The following is an 18,867-nucleotide window of genomic DNA, read 5'->3' on the forward strand; positions in this document are numbered from 1 at the left end:
TCCCGTGTCTGTGTTAGTATAGGTGCAGCGCTGTAACCCCCTGTCCCTGTGTGTGTAGTACCTTTCCCCGGTTCTGGTTAATAAATGTGTTGTTCAACCCCTTTCTGGGTCCTACGCCTGCTCCCGCGGTCGTTACAATATGTTACATAGAAACAAAGCGATGCTTGAGTTCAGAAGTCGGAGATTCAGACACTGAGCAGCTGTGCAACCATTTCGCTTGTTTGTTCAAATATTTGTTTTTTCATGAGCTCATAGCCAGGTACACATGAAGCACTACATTGACAAAAAGAACTGCTATCGGTTCACTCATGCAGGTTAGTCAGCCGGCTTTAGCATGGTCTAGATTTTATTGTATCTTATCAGCACTCTCTTAAAATGTGTATAGTATGGAGAAAATCAATAAAAACGCCGTATGATGTGGACGTTTTTTATTTGAGGTAGACCTAATTAAAGTGATGGTGCGCTGCCAGTCACTTTCACTTCTTAGCCTACAGCTTCTTAGCCTTTAACAACACTTAAAGCATGTATACAATTAAGAAACCCCCAAACTAAACAGGATACAAATCCTCTGTTCTTTAGAATACTGTAGTACATCAGAGAAAGCTTAAAACTAAACATATTTGCCCAACTGGATAAAAAAATGAAAATATTAAAATTCAGCATGCCTGTAGTACAGTATGTACAAATACACAAACAAAATTACTCTACAGATTTAATATGTAAATTGTTTTTCTTTCAGGAGAAAGTGGAACTGCTGCAGGTATTTGGAGAGCTTTTCCATAAATTCTCGTCTACAAACACTGTTCAAAGAACTATCACCAGAAAATGTATTTTGCAATAGAAATTCTAGTGTACTTCAGCTACAAAAAGTTGACTAAAGGGAATAACACTTCTCACCTAATTACATCTAGAGCAACAACTCATCAACATCTCTTAATCCAATAGAAATACTGCTCTCGGCTTTGAGACGGTCTTGCAGGCATATATAGTTTACTTACCTAAAGTTAACTCTGTATACAGACCACATTGGAACATTTCTGCAGTGAGTTACAACACAAGTTACAACCACTAAAAGATGGATTCAAAGAAAATTTCTAGAATTATTCCGTTAGTGTCACTACCCTAGAGTTTTTGGGAGAAAAATGGGAGAGTCTTCCTTTAAAACTGTTGTTTTTTCAGTTCTGAGATTAACCATGCACAGAAGTAATATAAAAACACACAAACACCTGATGGTTTCTTAGATACAAGAATAAAATGAGAAAAAATTCACAGCCACAAGAATGTTTCCCTGACATGAAAGTCATTGTTTTAATTTATACCTCAACGGTACCTCTCCTCTTGCTGGTAAAACAGATTTATCTGTGTAGAGAGATCAGGCAGCTTCAATGAATGAACCCCTTTGCTTTTCGCAGTTCCAGAAACATCTTCAGACCTTGATTTGTTTAAATTGTTTAAAAAATTCAATTTCTGATCCTAAGACACATAAGAAGTGTGCTTCGGCATGAGAAAATTGCTTATACCATATTCATATGTCTAGCACCTTACTTTTTATAAAGGCCTTTAAACAAGGTTACTCTATGATTTGTTTGCAGTATGTTCAATACAGGTGAAGGAAGAATCAAATATTTAACACCTTCAGTACAATATGTGATATTTGTCACATTTTGATCAAAAATAATGTAGATGTATAGATAGGAAGGAGTGGTCTACAGTATGTTTCGGATGGAACATGCACAGATGTGTGAATTAAGGTGTTCTTTCTCAAAGATTTAGTAAACATCTACAAATGCCACATGGAATCAGTAACCATACTACAAATAAGCTTATACAAAGGTGAATGCGTGCAATAGAAATCATTAGGATTTCCTTAGCATAACTTTCAGCATCTCAGTAATGTGCAGGTCAAATGAAAAGACTCCCAGTATCAGAAGCTGCACCTATGTTGGCACCACTGAATTTAAAGGGAGCAGGGGCACTTATTGAGAATGTGTATAAACAAGTAGGAGAGACTTCTAATGTTGAAGAAACTGCTTTCTGGTTAACTTGTAAAACATGCAGGAACATGGAGCAGACCTCTGGCTGTACTCCAGCTCTCTGATCATCTCCAGAGCCAGAAAAATACAGTACAGTAAATGAATATACACATTTAGGAATGCATTTCCAACTCCTCTGCAAACAGTGTTTTAGCAACACACAAGGTAATGTCTCGTACAGTATATAGCAGGTATTAACTTACAATGCTATAACAAACAAAAAAACATTTTTAAAAGGTTAGAATTTTGTGTGAGCTAACCTTGGAGATCCTCAGCTCCTATACTAAGTGAACGCTGCAGAGAAACTGCAATTTTGATCATTTTCTTAAGAATCTAAACATTTAATTTGATCATGTTCTTTAATATGCTCTGCAGGCTTCTTATTTTCAGTTCTGTGGTAAGAGAACCTTATAAAAGAGAAGTGTGTACTAGCTTTAGATGTAATTTCCTAATGTTTCTTAGCTTGAATGTGGGATGTATAAATGTGCTTCTACTTCTGCTTTTTATATTTGTTTGTTTTATTTTGTCCAGAGACTACATGTACTTTTATTAATATTGTACAATATTATTTTGGGGAGAAAATTCTTCCAACAATTAAAAATTCAAGTTCAGTCTTCAACAAGTTAAACCTGAAAGCCAGTTAAAGAAATGGTTTATTATATAGATACAAAGGCTCATGATTCTTACATTATTGTAAATGTACTTCTCACCTTTGTGTATTTTTTGCATCTTTAAGAAGTTTCTGTTTTTTCAGATGCTATCTCTGTTGAAAGGCTTTGGCATGTATAACAGGCTCATGCACTGAGCCAGTGTTGTCACCCTCTCTGAAATCTAGACAGTTTTGAACCCTGTCATGGCAGAGCACCCATTTTGTTAGAGTGGCAGAATTGCCTGCTTTCTAGGGAGAGGTGCTGTGAGCGCTTGAGTCCCTTGAGTGATCAGGATCACATCTCAGCAGAGATATCCTGCACAGGATGCCAGGCTGTAGCAGCACACATGTACACACACAAGCACACAGTGGTCACTAGGAAAAAACTGTTCACTTTATCGACATGTCTTTAAGTAGTGGGAGAAAAAAAGCAACAGGGATAGGGAGAATATAAAAGCTCAGAAAGACACGAAAGGAAGCCCAGTCAGGAACTGAACCCAGAAAGCAAAAGCTGGGAGGCATTAGTATTAATCACCACTCCACCATGACACACAAGGCCCCCACATTCCCCTGTGCCTGGAGCATCACTGAACTGGGGCTCACATTTCCTGCCCTGTCAGCAATGAAATTACGCTAAAACAGTCATCCCCCATAAGCTCTACTCATTTACTAAAACCTTGATGAAGTGAAAGATTTCAGACATAAAAATGAGTGTGATGCTTTTATGCTGTAGGTGATTTTGCTGTACATAGGCAATAAAACATGAAATACCAGGGTAAAGGAGATTAAATAAAATAGCCATTATCTCTATTATTTTTAATACAGGGGTATTTAGTCAATTTCTCTTTTTAAAAAGTAAATGTTCAGTACTATAAACCAAAATCAACCATTAGTTTCCTAATGTAAAAAAGGTGATAAAAGTTGCAACACGTACCGCATACTTGAAGGAAAGATTGAATTCTCTATTATTTGCTCGAATGTGCCTCTCTTCCTCTGTAAAACAAATACAAAGGAAATAAGTTCAAAAGTTAAATTGCAGTAAAATTAGTAATTAATCAGAACTCTCACATTGTGTTGCATTGTAGCATTTGATTTTGAGAAAATCAGAAATCTTCAGCTTATACTGTAAAGGCACTTGAATACTAATAAGACCAAGGCAAGAGACCAGATTTGCTGTGATGTTTTCTCTTCAAAATAAAATTCCAGTTGCAATGCTTAATAATGTGAGTAAAGAACAGTGTGTTTTTGACCTCTTGACCTCACTGTTACTCTAGTCACTGAAAATGACAGAAATGCAGAAGCCTGGATGCCTGCACTCAGTGATTTGAGCCTAGTTTCATTTGTTCAGTAAGGTGACTATAGTATGAAAAGACCCACACCATCTCTATGCAGTATGGATGTCATCATTAGGGTCCATCTGGGTCCAGTAACAAATTTGAAATGTTGGCTAAAGGTAACATCCCACACACATGATTCATCACAATACCATGTGTAGCACACCAATATTTTTCTGCAACATAAAATGTTTATGACATGCACATCCATTATGAATATAACCCTGACATCTTGTAGAATCACAGAATAACAAAATAAACCTGTGGCTCTCAACCAGTGATACCTTCTGGTTTTTAATTCTTTGGAATTCTTAATCTCAACTGATTTCATTTTTTTTTCAGTCGGCACACATAAAAATAAAAAAATGCTTTCAGCTCTTAAAATGATTCAGTTTCAGTATTTTAAAACTGCCATCAGTCAGGTGTGCTGTCAGGAAATGTAACCAGCTGGACCTCTGCAGAAGAGAAAAAAAACGCTCAGCGTGGGAGTGCTTGAAACATCATCATTCCCATCGCCATCGGCACATCCCACAGGACACTTCATCTTGTGTCCGTTCATGATAAATTCATTACCGATTAAGAGTGCTTAGTAAGAAATAAGGGTAAAAAAAGCTGTGGAGAAGTTGTGTAAAGTAATGAATGCTGAAGCTATTGGGAGCAGTACCAATTAAGAAATTTATAATAGTTTTAAAACACAGGACTGAGTGTAGAAACAAGGCAAACTGGCAGATTCATTAAAGTCTTCAATTAGCACTGGAGATTTACCACTTACTACCAGCACACCAGAGATTTCCCTGGACCGGCACTAGGGGAGACTGTTCTTAATTTTGTTTTGCTCTTGTGATCATCGCTGGCGTGGTCAGCGATTAAGGGGGAGTTGGGATACTTTTTTAAAGGTGATCGTTTAGGCTGACTTCCCCTCCTGCAAGGATAGAATCAGACTCCTTCTTATAGCCATTATGGACTTTATGAACCGCTACGGGACAGACTGTAGAATTATCTACATAAAGTCCATAATGGCTATAAGAGGGAGTCTGAGTTATTTCTTGTGGTCTGGTTGGCGATACTGTACAGTAGATTGTAGTCTTTGTTTCCCCAAAAGGACAAACAAACGAAAGAATAAAGGTTTTGTCTTTCAGTGAAAGCTGTTTCTTATTTTGAACTTGGCTGGGAGAGGAGCGAATCGCTGGCTTTTCTTTCTGAAAGGGACTCCTGAGTTTTATTTTGTATTTTACTTTTGTATCAGATTCTAATACCAAGCCTTCTTTTATATGCAGTTTACCCCATTCCGTATCTTTGACTAGAGGGAGGAAATGAACTTTTGAGGTTTTCCATGAACATTTCGGGGTGCCCTGTTTCCATTTCTTACTTTACCAATTCCATAATTTACATTACAAAGCCAAAACAGTTCACTTCATAAGCAGAGTTTCTGTGTTTCGTGTACATCAAGCAGGAGACAAACCTAAGAGGAAGCTGGAACCAAAAACTAGAAGTTAAAAAGCGAGAGAAAGCACAGAAAAAAGAGATGTTGCTGTGGGGGGGAAAACAAACTCTTGATAAATCTCCCGGAAACAGAAATAAACACTGTTTTTAAAAGAACACCATGACCTCCATGCATGAAATGTCTATGTATGAGTCAGTGTAATGACAATATGGCCACAAGACCAAAGACAAGCAAGGGCGTGGGGAGACTAGCACCGCATGGCAAGAGGATTTTCTGACTTGTTGAGTTTTGTTTGCGGTGCCCACCGTAACCATCTTTTTAACTGTGAAGCAGCTGCAGTATAGATGTGGTTTGATGCTGGGAGATCAGACGTACATCTTGTAAAGACCGTGTATCTGGACAAGTTGAGAAGCAAGACACCTGTCGTGAGGCTCAGATTGAACTGACGGGGACTATGAGAGATGTCTAACAACTGGACGCTTGCGAGATTTGCATTTCTGGTGGTTGGAAATATTCTTTCTGTGCTGGTATTTAAATACATATTCTTTCCAAAAACATCCTTTTTCCCAACACAACTTTCATGAGGTCACATAGGAGGCTGGGGTGTGTCTAATTATAAAAGCATGTGGAAATGGCTTAAGCTTTAGAGCTGAAGGAAGGAAGACTGGTATGCCCTTGCTCAGCTTTCTGGTGCCCCCTTTATAATAACCTTACTTCAGAACTGCACTGAACTGTGACTTCTTGTTCCCCTACTTGTAGGAAAGGATTTACAATGCAGTTGCACACACTAAAGAAACTAGTGTGCTTGTTGATAACGTACAGTACAATGGAATTCATTTACACATTCGAAAACTTAATCTACCATCTAAAACTGAGTCTAACTAAATATTAACTTGGATCCTGCTTTTTTCGCCCATTATGCTTTCATAGCAAGGAACCCAATGTGACCCAGCATCACATGTTTGCTACTGTATGTACTGTAAAAGAGTAAGGGGCTGACTTTTTTACCTGATTGCAATTGACCTATTTACAAACCACTGGTGCTCGGTATTTGTGATTTCTGGCCTCCCATTTGATGCTCCAATACCAAACTTGATGCTGTTTGAAAATAAGAGCCAGGCACAAGATTTGTGCAAAAAACAGAGTGACAATTAGCAAGTATCTGTGAAATTAAAGACATGCCCAGTGTGAGAGCAGAACTCTTTCCATGTCAAAATAATTCTGTACATGGAATGAAGCTCTTAGACTCCAGCAAAAGAGGCTGCCAGGAGTTTGCCAAAGGGTGTGGTAGATTTCCTTGAATTAGTTCACTGCCTGGCTGATTATTCTCCCCAAGCAGGACATAGAATATAACAGCTGCTAGAAATTCCTATTTATCACCAGTAAAATGCCTTGTAAAATTATTCAGGCTTTGAACTGCAATGCCCATTGTGAAATCATAACACCAAATAAGAGTAACAGCTTAATTAAGCACTGCAACAAAAAATGTTTGATGAGAAAAACACAGTATTTTTGTGTTGTGTAATCTACATCCTGAGACCTTCTGACAGAGATCTTATAATTTTATATATATATAAAAGTATTGTAGACCTGCAGCTTAGAGGTGTGTATAATTGTAGCTTTGGGGAAGAATCATTTGAATATGAATACATTGTTCAGACTTTCACCCCAGGAAACAATAGTTTGCCAAAGCTACTGTACGTGGTTCAAAAAAAACACATAGTACCTTTTTCTTTCTTCTTCCTGCAATCCAAACCAAAGAACGACATCACAGAGTTCCTCTTTTGTCCTATGCATCCATGGAATATCTGAAATAATAAAAAAATGTGTTATTTTACCTCTAATTCAGTATTTTAGTTTTTATTACTCTACATTTCACATTGCAACACCCCCAAAACAAATTCATTTCACAGCAGGTAGACTATAGTGTGCCAGTTTCTAGAGGAGTTTATTTTCTATAGGTCTGCATATCTCAATTTTTGGCAATAAAAAAAATGATCAACATGCACAGACTATGACTCCATGATCAGCAAACCCAATGAAAAGAATTCTGTGCTTTGGGCATGATTATGTGATAAACACACCAGGCATTGCAGGCATTAGCAAACCACTACCCATCTTCTATTTTATTTGAGGTGTTCTTTGTAATACAAAGAGTATTGGCTGAACTTGCTCTGATGCTCTGCCTGAGCTGCTTGTACTTGTCAAAATTTTCCCACACCAGCTTTCAGACCTGTTACTGAGACAGATTCTTAACAATCACCAGTCAGCGCATGTCAGTCAGGCAAAATAAGAAATATAATATACGGTGTGTAATTTAATTGTTGTGAATGATCTGTTGATTCTTGTATTAACTGTAGTTTTTGTACCTTGCCTTAGGTCTCCTTAAATGATGTGTCTGCCAAATACATTAATAATAGTAGAAATAAAATGTGACTTCAGGAGATGGTTATGGTTTTTATTTTCATAATTGTGGCTGGGAAAATGTGTCGTTTAGTTACTGTAGCTGACTCAAACGGGATCAAAACATCTGGTGATTGTTTTGGAATTAAAAATTTGATAATATAAAATAATATTGTAGATAACAGGCATAATTGTAGCAGTGATTACAAGTTTGAATAAAAAGCTAACTTACAGAGATTAAAAAATTACACAGGCTTTCTCATTTGAGATACATATTGCCAGGGAATACCATCATAAAATGTGATCTTGAAAGATATTTCTTTTCACTGGCACTTACCCGTGAAATTATTGAATTACATTATAAACATACTCATAGCTCTGACTAAATTTAATCTCTGTCATATCATCATGTGTGATTTCTCCCAGATCCTTCTTCAGAGTTGAAGATTAAACCTTTAATAGCTGTGAAATCAGAATCTTACAGGATTGCTCAATGTGGAGGTTCAAAGTTGAACAAGTTTTTTCTTAAGCAGATACTGTGCTTTGTGCATTTATGCTTAATGGAAACTAATTTATACTTTATTACTGAGACTTGCACAGTACATCTCCTTGGCTCTGATCCATCTTTCCAGAGAGATATTGTTCCATATCTCTACAGTACAACGAAAATCTATTCCGAGTGAACACGATAACATCACAGTGTCGATACTTGGTAACTTTCGAGATGAATCTCATTAACCTGCATTCAGAGTCCTGGAAAGTGAAAAGATTAAACCCTCACCTTTCATTATCTTAAAAGTCATATATTAATGAAATATTCTCCTCTTGTGACTAACATTTTACAAACGGTTTATATGAACAATATGTTGTTGACTGAACTGTGTTTTGATCATTATTCTTTCAGTATATTGTTGTGGGAATTTGCAGTGCTACTGTAGGCCGTATAAGCAAAAATAATGTTATCTCAAGAATAAATCAAAAGATCAAACAGAAGAATTTTGTTCTGCATATTGTTAGGACTGGGGCCCTTTAAAGCAAGAAATGATCTCAATTCCGAAACCTGGAATGCAAAGATGTAAAGGAAACTTCCTTTTCCTTGCAGGCTGTTAAATAGGAAACGATTTATTATTTATTATTAGTTGTTAAACCTGAGAAATTGTTAGAGTGTGGCAAAAGGAATTTTATTTTCCACCCTTCTAGCTGTGGTTTCATTAAGACTGATGATCTGATCTGTTGTAACAAATGGTTGAGTAAATAGGAACATACAGGTATTACTTCAGAAACATTCCCTGGAAACCAGTCATTCCCAAAGAACCCAAGAAAAATTGTCAAATCTATTTTGTGTGAAAATATTAAATATTAAAATATATAAAATACAGAAATATACAAAATATAAAATACAAAATATTTTACATCTAGACTCTTCTTTTTTCAATGGTGAGAGAAAATAAGCAAAAGAAAATCACTTTTCTTCCTATAGCGAGATGTTCAAAAGAAACAGATGATTTCTAATATATCTTCTAGTTTTGGTAAAATATCTAAACGTTTTCAGTGAGGGAAAAGTTCATCATTGGGGAAGCTTAAATACCCTAATCCCAAGAACACTTCTAGAAGTGCTTGTGATGAAACTCTTTTGCAGTTGTGCATACTGTGCTCTGTTTCTGTGCAATAATGGCACTTGTTTATTTTCCAATAGCGAAACAGCCAGCACCTAGAAGCCTGAGTATTACCTTTTTTCTTAAATGCTTTTAAATTCCATGACACCTCTGTTCTTTTCATTGTTTCAGTGTTTTCCAAGGGCTCCTAGAATAGTTATTCAGGAACTGGTTAACTCCCTGGCTCTCAAAGTTTAATAACACAGCATTGCCACCTAAGATCTCCTGATATCTTCTCAGCTCTGGGAAGATGTCCAGGGAACACTGATCACTGGACTAAGTGGTGCTGCTGAAAAAATGCATGGTTCGGTTCCATCTGGCCTAAATTTCTGATTCAGTGTCCTGGTATGGCAAACTTCATACACAGAATTAGCTGTCCTTTGGCTGAGATGTTAAATTGAATTCCACACTACAGTACTTGTTTATGATAGGATCCTATGATTGTGTTTTGGTGTCCTGGTTAAATTACTCACTGGAGTAGAACAATCAGATTTTCCAAAAGTAACCTTTTATTTTTTTTCTTGCAATTGACAAAACACCTTTTCACTCCTTGATCTGATCTGTGGTGTAGTGAGCCTGCTGGTGCAGAAAAGCTGCTTCATCAAGGTGGGTTGGGACTATAACCCAGTGATGGATGTGTAAATCCTACAGCATACAGTATGTAAAGCATTTTGAGATCCTTTGAAATTAAGTAGTGCTACAGTACATGAAAGGAATTATTACTTATAATTATTAAAATAAAGGGCTTTAGGCAGCAGAGCAAAACTGTTCAACAAAAGATCTGGGACATTATGGCTTTTGTGCTTTTGTTATCTGCAATATACTATAGCTGCGAGTGGTTCAGTTTTTAAAACTTATCAAATTATATGATATACACATTTTTTATAAATATTTATGTAAATATTCATTCTTTTAAAACAAAACAATACTCCTTCTCACCAAAACAGTTTTATGGCAATTGCAAACATTCTTTTGTTCTTAAGCTGAAACTGCAAGTAAACCACACACTTGTTAAATGGCACTCTCACAGCATATTATTAATAGAATACATTGCAAAAAATGTAAATAAGCCACAGTAATTAGTGTCAGACTACCCAGAACATTTCAATGGCCTATTCGGATGTCATTAAAACTTTTAAGATAACTGTGGGAAATATACTGTACATCTGAGACAGTTTCTGAACTGAGGGCCTACATAAAGAAGCACAGTCATTACACAGAACCTGTTCTGGATCTTACCTCTTTTATAGTTTGCTTCAACAGATGCTTCCTCTTACCAAACGGAGTTTAGAACAGAAGATAGGGTGGAAGGATAGATCCTAATGTCGCACACTTCTGCTCACCTACTGTACGTATGTAAATCTCACACCCAGGACTTCCCTTCATGTCTCTCTCTCACTCCCCCCTCCTCCCCATCTATACCCTCGCAGGAAACTCCCTAGCTAGCCGGATCCCAGCAGAAGTGAGGGGTGTTTTAGGCAGCCTATCCTCACTTCTGGAGTGCCATACCCTCAACCAAGGTCACACCAAATACTTCATACGTGCATCGTCTATCTATGGAACTCATTAGGAGCTAGCCAAACTACTCAAATCAGTTAAATCATCTTGATGCTCACTTCATACAGTACATTCACAAATTAGTTTTAAGGTTCCAACAAAACTTTAACCTCCCAGATCCACTTTAACATAATAGTGAATTTACATTCACGTCGTACTCTCACATGGTTTTTCCCCCAACATGAAATACCGTAAACACAGCCTGGGTTTGGCAGAGAAAAGTGAGAGGTAGGGGAAAGCAATTCTTTATGGCTTCGACGTCTTGTCTGGCAATGATACATTTATCACAGAGTTTTCAGATTTCACATCCTGTAGTAGAGCTTGAGCACTCTGTGTGTAAACTTAGCAACTGCGTCAGTAGCAAGTACACCCGCAGAGACTGCAGAGAGAGGAGAGCGTGTCTGAATAAGACGATGCCGCTGAGGTCATGAAACTTCCAATCCAAGTGACAAAATTACCTAAAGCATCAATACAATTGATTTATTTGTTCAGTTGAATTTAAGTGCTCTTTGTTTAGAAGTTAGTAAAAAGAGTACTGCAAATAATAACTGCTTTTTGGATAATACTGCAGTTGCCACTAACACAGATTATACAGACCCTGCCCTGTGCATTTCTAAAAGGTTTCACTTGTAAATTCCCACAAGACTTTTTTGATGGTTCAAAGACTAAACCCAAAACTGTGACTTTGTTTCCATTGCAATTAGCTTCATGTTTCTTAGCCTTTTTCAAACTCTTGTTGATATCTAGAGCAGGAAGGCAAGCAACTACAACCACTAAGCAAATACACCAGTAGGCAGTTTCTGTATGTTCCTCTTTGTATTGCTGATATTATTGTAAAATGCTCTCAAATATTGCCATTTGTTCAAAATAATAAAGTTATTAGGAGTAGAAGGTAGAAGGAGCAAAGGAAATCCAAAGTGTTTTAGACATTATTCAACTAAAAACTAATGTCAAGTGCAAAACACAACAAGCAGGGAGCAAAAATGTGCCCTATTGTGCAATTACAGGTTGAATAGCATGGACCAATGAAGACTCCCCTTGTGAAAATGACTTTGGTGTTTATATTGATTATTACACTCTAGAGACATTGGGAAAAGTGACAAGATCAACAGGTCCCAAGCACAATTTACAGAAGTTAAAAAAGGAAGTAGTGCAAACTTAATACAGTGGAGTTGTGCTTGATTTAGCATATTGCAACTTGCTAGAGTTCAAATAAGAGTCAGTAGATTAATTCCAGGTTCGAAGTGATGTCATGTAATTGCATTGTTCTTTAATTAGACAGCCTCCTCTCCTTTGTAACCTTTCTAATGTTCTCAATGTTTCTGGACCTTGCTCAGGGAATATGTCATTATAATACTTCTTATAATGTGGGGATAAAAATTGTACATCTCTTCATCCACCCTTTTTCTAACCTCTTTATCCAATACAGGATTGCGGAGGGAGACAGCAGGTAATCTGGATGGGAGGCCAGTCCTTTCCAGGGCATATAGAGTACTGTATAGACACCAACACACACACTAACACCAAGGCCAATTTTCAACTCTGTTTGCTAGAGTAACTAGATTTATTGCAGGTCTAAAAATATGTAATGTAATTGCATTATTCTTTTACCATTTTTCCATTATTCCACTTTTACCATTATTTTAATCATTCTTGTTGGTAACCTTTCTTATGTTTTTAATATCCCTGGCCCTGTCATGCAGATAATATTTTATTTCACTAGTTTGGATCTTCTTTTTTCCAGCAGCACTGACAACCCTCAGAAACAGTATGTACACAAGAACAAGCCATCCATCTGAAATATATTGTTCTAGATTTAGGTTAACTGTAAATTACACAGTTCTCTTTCCTGTTTATGAACAAATTCAAAATTCCCTCCAATTCAACACCATAGAATGCACATACCTGTATTGAGCATTAAATCTTTGATTAATATCAGCTGCTCCTTAATTATGTTGAAACGGTGTGCCACTGCAGTTACTTCATTACTTTCAAAATGTAAACTGTAATTATATTTATTTTCAAGATTTTGTTCTATAGCGATTACCCATAGATTAAATGTGCTATGTACAGTATCTTCGTCAGAAGATCTGAAAGGTCAGAGAGGAGGCCTTTCAGGCCATCAGGTTGGCTGTGTTTCTTTGTAGTCCCATAAGCTATACTTTTCATACTGGGAAAACTTTAACACCACGTTAAAATTCCATTAAATCTTCTTGTTTCCCTCTGCAAAGGGAAAATCTGAAGCAACCAGTCAAACCTAACCTGCTTGTCTTCGGAAAAGGAAAGCAAATAGAAAGCCTGGGAAAAAAAAAACACATTGAAATGGGAAGAACAAACAGACTCCACATAGAGATACGGGAATCACACCAAAGAGACTGGAGCTGTGAAGGAAATGTGCTCACCATGACACCATGGAAATGTGCTCACCTCCATGACACCATTTTATCTCCTTCTAATCACCACTGGGTCACCTACATAGGTACTGTAAATAATTAACCGATGACTAATCCTGCTACCAGTAAAAGCCAGCAATGACTGCTATGCATTTACTTACAAACATAAAGAAAGGTTACAAATGAGTGGACACCATCTAGCCCCTTTGGTGGTTACTAGCTGAATCCAAGACTTTCATCTTGAAAAGAGCCAGGGTATCAGCTTCAACAACACGGCTGGTTACCTTGTTCCATACTTCTGTACTTGGTTTTAAATGCATTTCAACAGACTAGTTTTCTCTTGTGTCCTCAGGTTCTTGTTTCATTGTTCCTTCTAAATTCCTTCTAAAGTGATACAACTGTAACATAAAGGCCTTTCACTCTTCACTCAAATTTTATGTTTTAACCATGTGTCCTAATTATATGTCAACATATTATTTGCTCATAAGTAGCTTCCTCTACCTCAGTGTGTCCCATTTTATATTCTATTTTTTGCTACCTGCACGCAAAACTCTGCACCTGTCTATATTAAATGTCATCTGCCAGGTGTTTTCCCAGTCTTGAATTTTATCTAAATCGTCCTGAATTTCATTTGTTGCTTTTTCAGTATTTGTCAATCCTCTTATTTTGTTGGACATTTGACTAATTTACTAACTATACCAGAATGTAGATCATTAATATAAATTAATAGGAGCAGTGGTCCTATTACTGGTCCCTAATTACATCTAATTGATTATTGGGTGAGGAATCTGTGTTCATATGGTCTTATATGAACTGGTAACATATGATATGATTAAAAGCAATATAGAAATGACTAAAAAAAACAAAACTGAAGAGTGTTCAAACTGTATTTTTCTTTGAGAAATTCTATATAACTGTATTGTGAAAATGTATTTTTACAACTTGCATAATGAATACCTTTAGTTTAAATGCAAGTTCAACACAAATCCTCAAAACAAAATCTCTTTTTTTTAAATTACTTACAGTGTATAAAGAAATTAGTCTTGAGAATTCCAAAGGAAATCATGATATGTACAAGAAATCACATTTAAGGAAAATGCAGAATGTATTAAATAATTCTGGCATGTTTAAGCAATTATCACGTTCTATCAAGTTACAACCCATATTAGAACAGTTGCCCATGGTCAGATTTTCTCTCTTCATTTTGTGATCATAATTATATGCACAAGATAATACCCTAGGGAAAATGTTGGAGCTATATGATGGTAGCATTTTCACAACATAATGATATTTCCTGTTGTATCACACACTAGCCTAAACTTTCTGTTCAGCATGAAAGTGAATACATTCATTGACAGACAAGCAGACTAACATCAAAGTGCAAGCTCGCCATATTCTGAATGGGTTCAAGTTACTTAGATTTGAACAATTGATTGAATTTCTCTGTTTTAATAGATGTTTCTCCCTTCACAGCATGACAGATCACCTATGCACTAAAATACTACAATAATGCCTTCAATTTAACCAGCTGTCTGAGTTACTATCTACACTGTACCTTAATGGCTTTATGCCATTCACCTTGTGAACACTGACTTGTTATTACATGGCAAAAACTAAAATTCTGTTAAATCTAATAATCAGATTTAACAGAATTTAACATAAGGTCATTCAATAGCTTATAGCAATAGGAAATATTCAATGTGCAACAGCATGATTTAATAAACTATATTTGTTGATGTTACAGTGAAGAACATTTAAAATAAAAGCCACTTCCTGAGATAATCTAGGCACACCAAAAGTATATTTAAATGATGTTGGCTGAGGCCTGAGCCAGGGTCTTTGTGTCTTCTGAAATGGGATGCAGACAAGGGGGCCAGACCTGATGCTCTGGAATAGCTAAACCACTAAAAGCTGAAGGAACTGAACTTTAGTCTTGAACAGAAAAGGCTATGTAGGGACGTGATTCAAGTAATCAAAATCTTCAAAGGCACTGATAAAGTCCACGCAGTAAGTACACAGCCATGTTGTTAAAGCCCACACTTATTCTTCTTTCAAGAAATGGCTGGAGAAGTCCTCAGATAAATCAGGTACTTCTGTACTGTAAATATTACTGCTGTAAATACCATATGGTCTGGTGGGTTGAACAGCCTGTTCTCATTTGTAACTATTACTATGCACTATTGAGTTGGCTAGGGAATCCTTGCATTGCTGCAACTGCTGTTTGCGTGGTGCTTGTGATCTTACAGTGTTTTCGATGAGACCAGCATCTCTCTTCCACTTTAAGCTACTATAACTCCTGTGTTCAGAACTTTATATTTACAGCACAGAAAATGGATGATTTTGGAGGAAGCATGTGTGACATGGTTCATTTGCCTGTTTAATATTATTAGTATTATTATAAATCATTTTAAAGAAGCCTTTTGGGATATTTGGATGAGAACATAAGGAGTATGGAAATGACTGAATATGTAATCTAGCCATCTAATATCTAGCCATTTCTTTCCCTGCTGTGTACTGAATGTGCCTCCTGTTCACAATTTTAAACCCACTTCACAACAGATTTCTCTTGTGTTCAGTTTCTCTCATTGTGTTTCAGTCTTAATTCTGTCAAAGTCGTTTGGTTGAATTTGTCAATGTCTTTAACAAACTGGAATGCTGAGATCAGGTCCCCATGTAGTCTTCTCTATCCGAGACTATAAAGGTTCAGTTTTTTAGCCTGCCAGGACAGGATGTTTCTTGTATCTGATGTTCTCTGGACTGACCCCAGAGCAACCGCATTTCTTATCTTTATCTGTCACGGTGACCACAAATGTGCACAATATTCTAAATGAGATCTTACTTTTGCATTGTACAATTTCAACATGATTTAAACTCTACATGTTAAAGTATATATCACAACTTTCTGTTGGTTGCATACTCACATTGTCTAGAAGATGAAAAAAAAAAGAAAAAGAACATAAATGCCTCTGTTTTGTCAAGATACTACAGGTAACTTCCTGAAATTCATTGCTTCCTGTATTATATTTCTGTGTTTTCTCTATCTTCATGTAATACTCTGCACTAATCTACATTAAATACATTTGCCCAGCTTTAACTTCATCTCTTAATCTTTCTTAATTTACTTTTGCAGTGTCTGCACTATTCTAAACATTTGATTTTCATATCAACTTTATTAGTTTACCAGTTACCGGATTGAGTATGATTGATATAAAATAAGAAACATAGCAGTCCTGATACTGATCCCTGTGGTACTTTATGAGTCACATCTTCACAATTTGGGCACTCTGTAAAGTTTTCTTTGTAAAGTGTGTATGTCTGTCCGTTTGTCAATAACAATAACTAATTATTGTCTTGACAGACAAAAATAAAACCACCTTAAAATTTGTACATAGTCAATAGAAGCTCCTATTCTTTAAGTATCACAAAAGCAATGCATTTAATAACAAAAGCAGTTTTGTTATTTAATGCATTGCTTTAAGCTTGGGAAATAGCCCTCACAGTCTGCATATCGAATGTTAATGCTTAACAAGTAAATGAGTCACATATGGTTGTTATTTAGCAAACCTTTTTCTTTTTCCTGTCGCTGAGCCAATGGCAGTATTTTTAGTTGCCTGAGGCCAACTGACATCTGACTGTGTCTGTTCTCCTTTTTATACCGTCCTGCCATGTTGTCGGTTTTACAGGGAAACCAATTCCAACTAAAGTTTCCCACTGCTTCTGGACCTCTAGAAAGTACCTACAGTTAGTTTCTATTCTTTTTTTGTTAGTTACAGCACTGAGACATATGCATTGATATTGGACTAGACCAAGACACCCGATAGATACTGTATAACTAGATCAAACTAACATGAGATATGACAAAAATATCTCAGAGACATGAGATATTCAAAAGCTGATTAAGAATGGTGAGTGGACATCAGCATTTCAAAAGCATTCATAATATTATTGAAGAGACTGCTCATCAAGATCATTTTGTACTGTACACCTCAGAACAGCACAACTGGAAAAAGCAGACAAGGGTCTCAAAGTAAAACAAAATAAAATGTGTCTGTCATGTCCAAAGTTTTGCACTCAGATTAGATCCAGCTAAAGGATTCAGCTTTGTTTCCTCCCTATTTCACAGGTGTAGCCGATACTGTTTGAGATTTGCATGTTGGGTTATTAAAAATTAGAAATTGTTTATTAATGCTGATTTTTTACATCTCTAATAGAGAATTCATGCAAATGTGAAATACAAAACTACTGTTTTTTTTCATCCCGACTTCTGCTTACATTTAAGGTAACTCTTAAATAAATAAACTGCCATTGCTTGTTTTAGTTGTACTCACATCAGCTATACCCACCTCTGCCATGTCATGTAAAGTACTGACAGTTAAACAGACTTTTTGTGACCAGTCCTCAGCTGTTTCACAATTCTGCAGGATAGTTGCTTTTCCATAGACATCGGAAACCAGTAAAATTACATAATACTGTTGCTTTATCATGTTAATAGAATGAATCAAAGTTATGATAAATTATAAATTATTATAAAGGTAAATCCCAGACTAAATGACAAACAATAAAATAAAACAACGCCTAAATGCAGAATATCCAGATCATTTACATCACTTTCTGTTTTAGCACGAATACAATCTTCTGTTCTTTTATTCTACAACATAACAGCCTAGACAGTCATCAAAGATAAACAACAAACTAGAAATGAGTAGCCTTTCCTGACATTTATAAAGATACTTTTAGTAGAAGTGGGAAAATAGTGTGAGACATTCTGAAGTACTGTAAAGCATGCAGGAGTAACCTAGTAAGGAAAAGCTTTAACAAAAGAGGGAAACTTGTAATTGCAATGGTATTTAAGGACTTTAGGATACATTTGTTATGATTTGTGTTGTTTCTTAGATTGAAGGGATATGTAACCTAATAGCAGTGTTAGATCATTATACAACTTTCAAAGATTTGCTTCTGTTACAGCAATAATGACATAACATTAATAAACATGATAAACGGACATTGGTAATTTTGGGAACATACTTGTAAGTCTAGTAAAATGCCATACTGCTTGTATATCCGTTTTGGCAGTGTAAGAGTTTGGCAGCAGTGCAGTTTTTTGAGAGGACTCTCTGGAGGTCTGATAAGGATACCGACAACATCCACATCTAAACATTCAGCTTCCACAAATAAAATGACTGCTTTCCTTTTACAGGAGTTTTTGGAGAACAGTTTTTGCTTATCAGTTCTGTTGTGCTATCAGGTCTCTCAGGCCTATACAGTGCTGTGCTGGTAGATATGCCCAGTGAACTCTAATTTTAGTACAATTGTCAATGATACTAGTGTGTGGCAAATCTCAGTTTAACCCTTTGACTGCAAAACACTTTTTTGATGTAAGTCAGGTGTTTAATTTCTTA

At 36.3% G+C, this 18,867-nt stretch overlaps 1 protein-coding gene across 5 annotated transcripts in view; it reads right to left on the reverse strand.

The window, feature by feature from the left end:
- The window catches only part of LOC148837345 (phospholipid-transporting ATPase ID-like), a 60,704-nt gene that overhangs the window by 30,525 nt on the left and 11,312 nt on the right, over positions 1-18,867 (reverse strand). For 4 of the 5 annotated variants that reach the window (XM_088911413.1, XM_088911414.1, XM_088911411.1 and 1 more), the window contains exons 2-3: positions 7,187-7,268; positions 3,617-3,675 (exon numbers count right to left, since the gene is read on the reverse strand). In XM_088911413.1, coding sequence (XP_088767539.1) covers positions 3,617-3,675; positions 7,187-7,229 — 102 coding nt within the window. In that variant the 5' untranslated portion in view covers positions 7,230-7,268. Of the gene's footprint in view, positions 1-3,616; positions 3,676-7,186; positions 7,269-10,757; positions 10,832-18,867 lie in introns of those variants that run through there. The other variant, XM_088911415.1, reaches the window with a different exon arrangement.

The sequence above is a fragment of the Atractosteus spatula genome, chromosome 3 (genome assembly GCF_055471065.1).
Source record: "Atractosteus spatula isolate fAtrSpa1 chromosome 3, fAtrSpa1.hap1, whole genome shotgun sequence".
Taxonomy (NCBI): Eukaryota; Metazoa; Chordata; class Actinopteri; order Semionotiformes; family Lepisosteidae; genus Atractosteus; species Atractosteus spatula.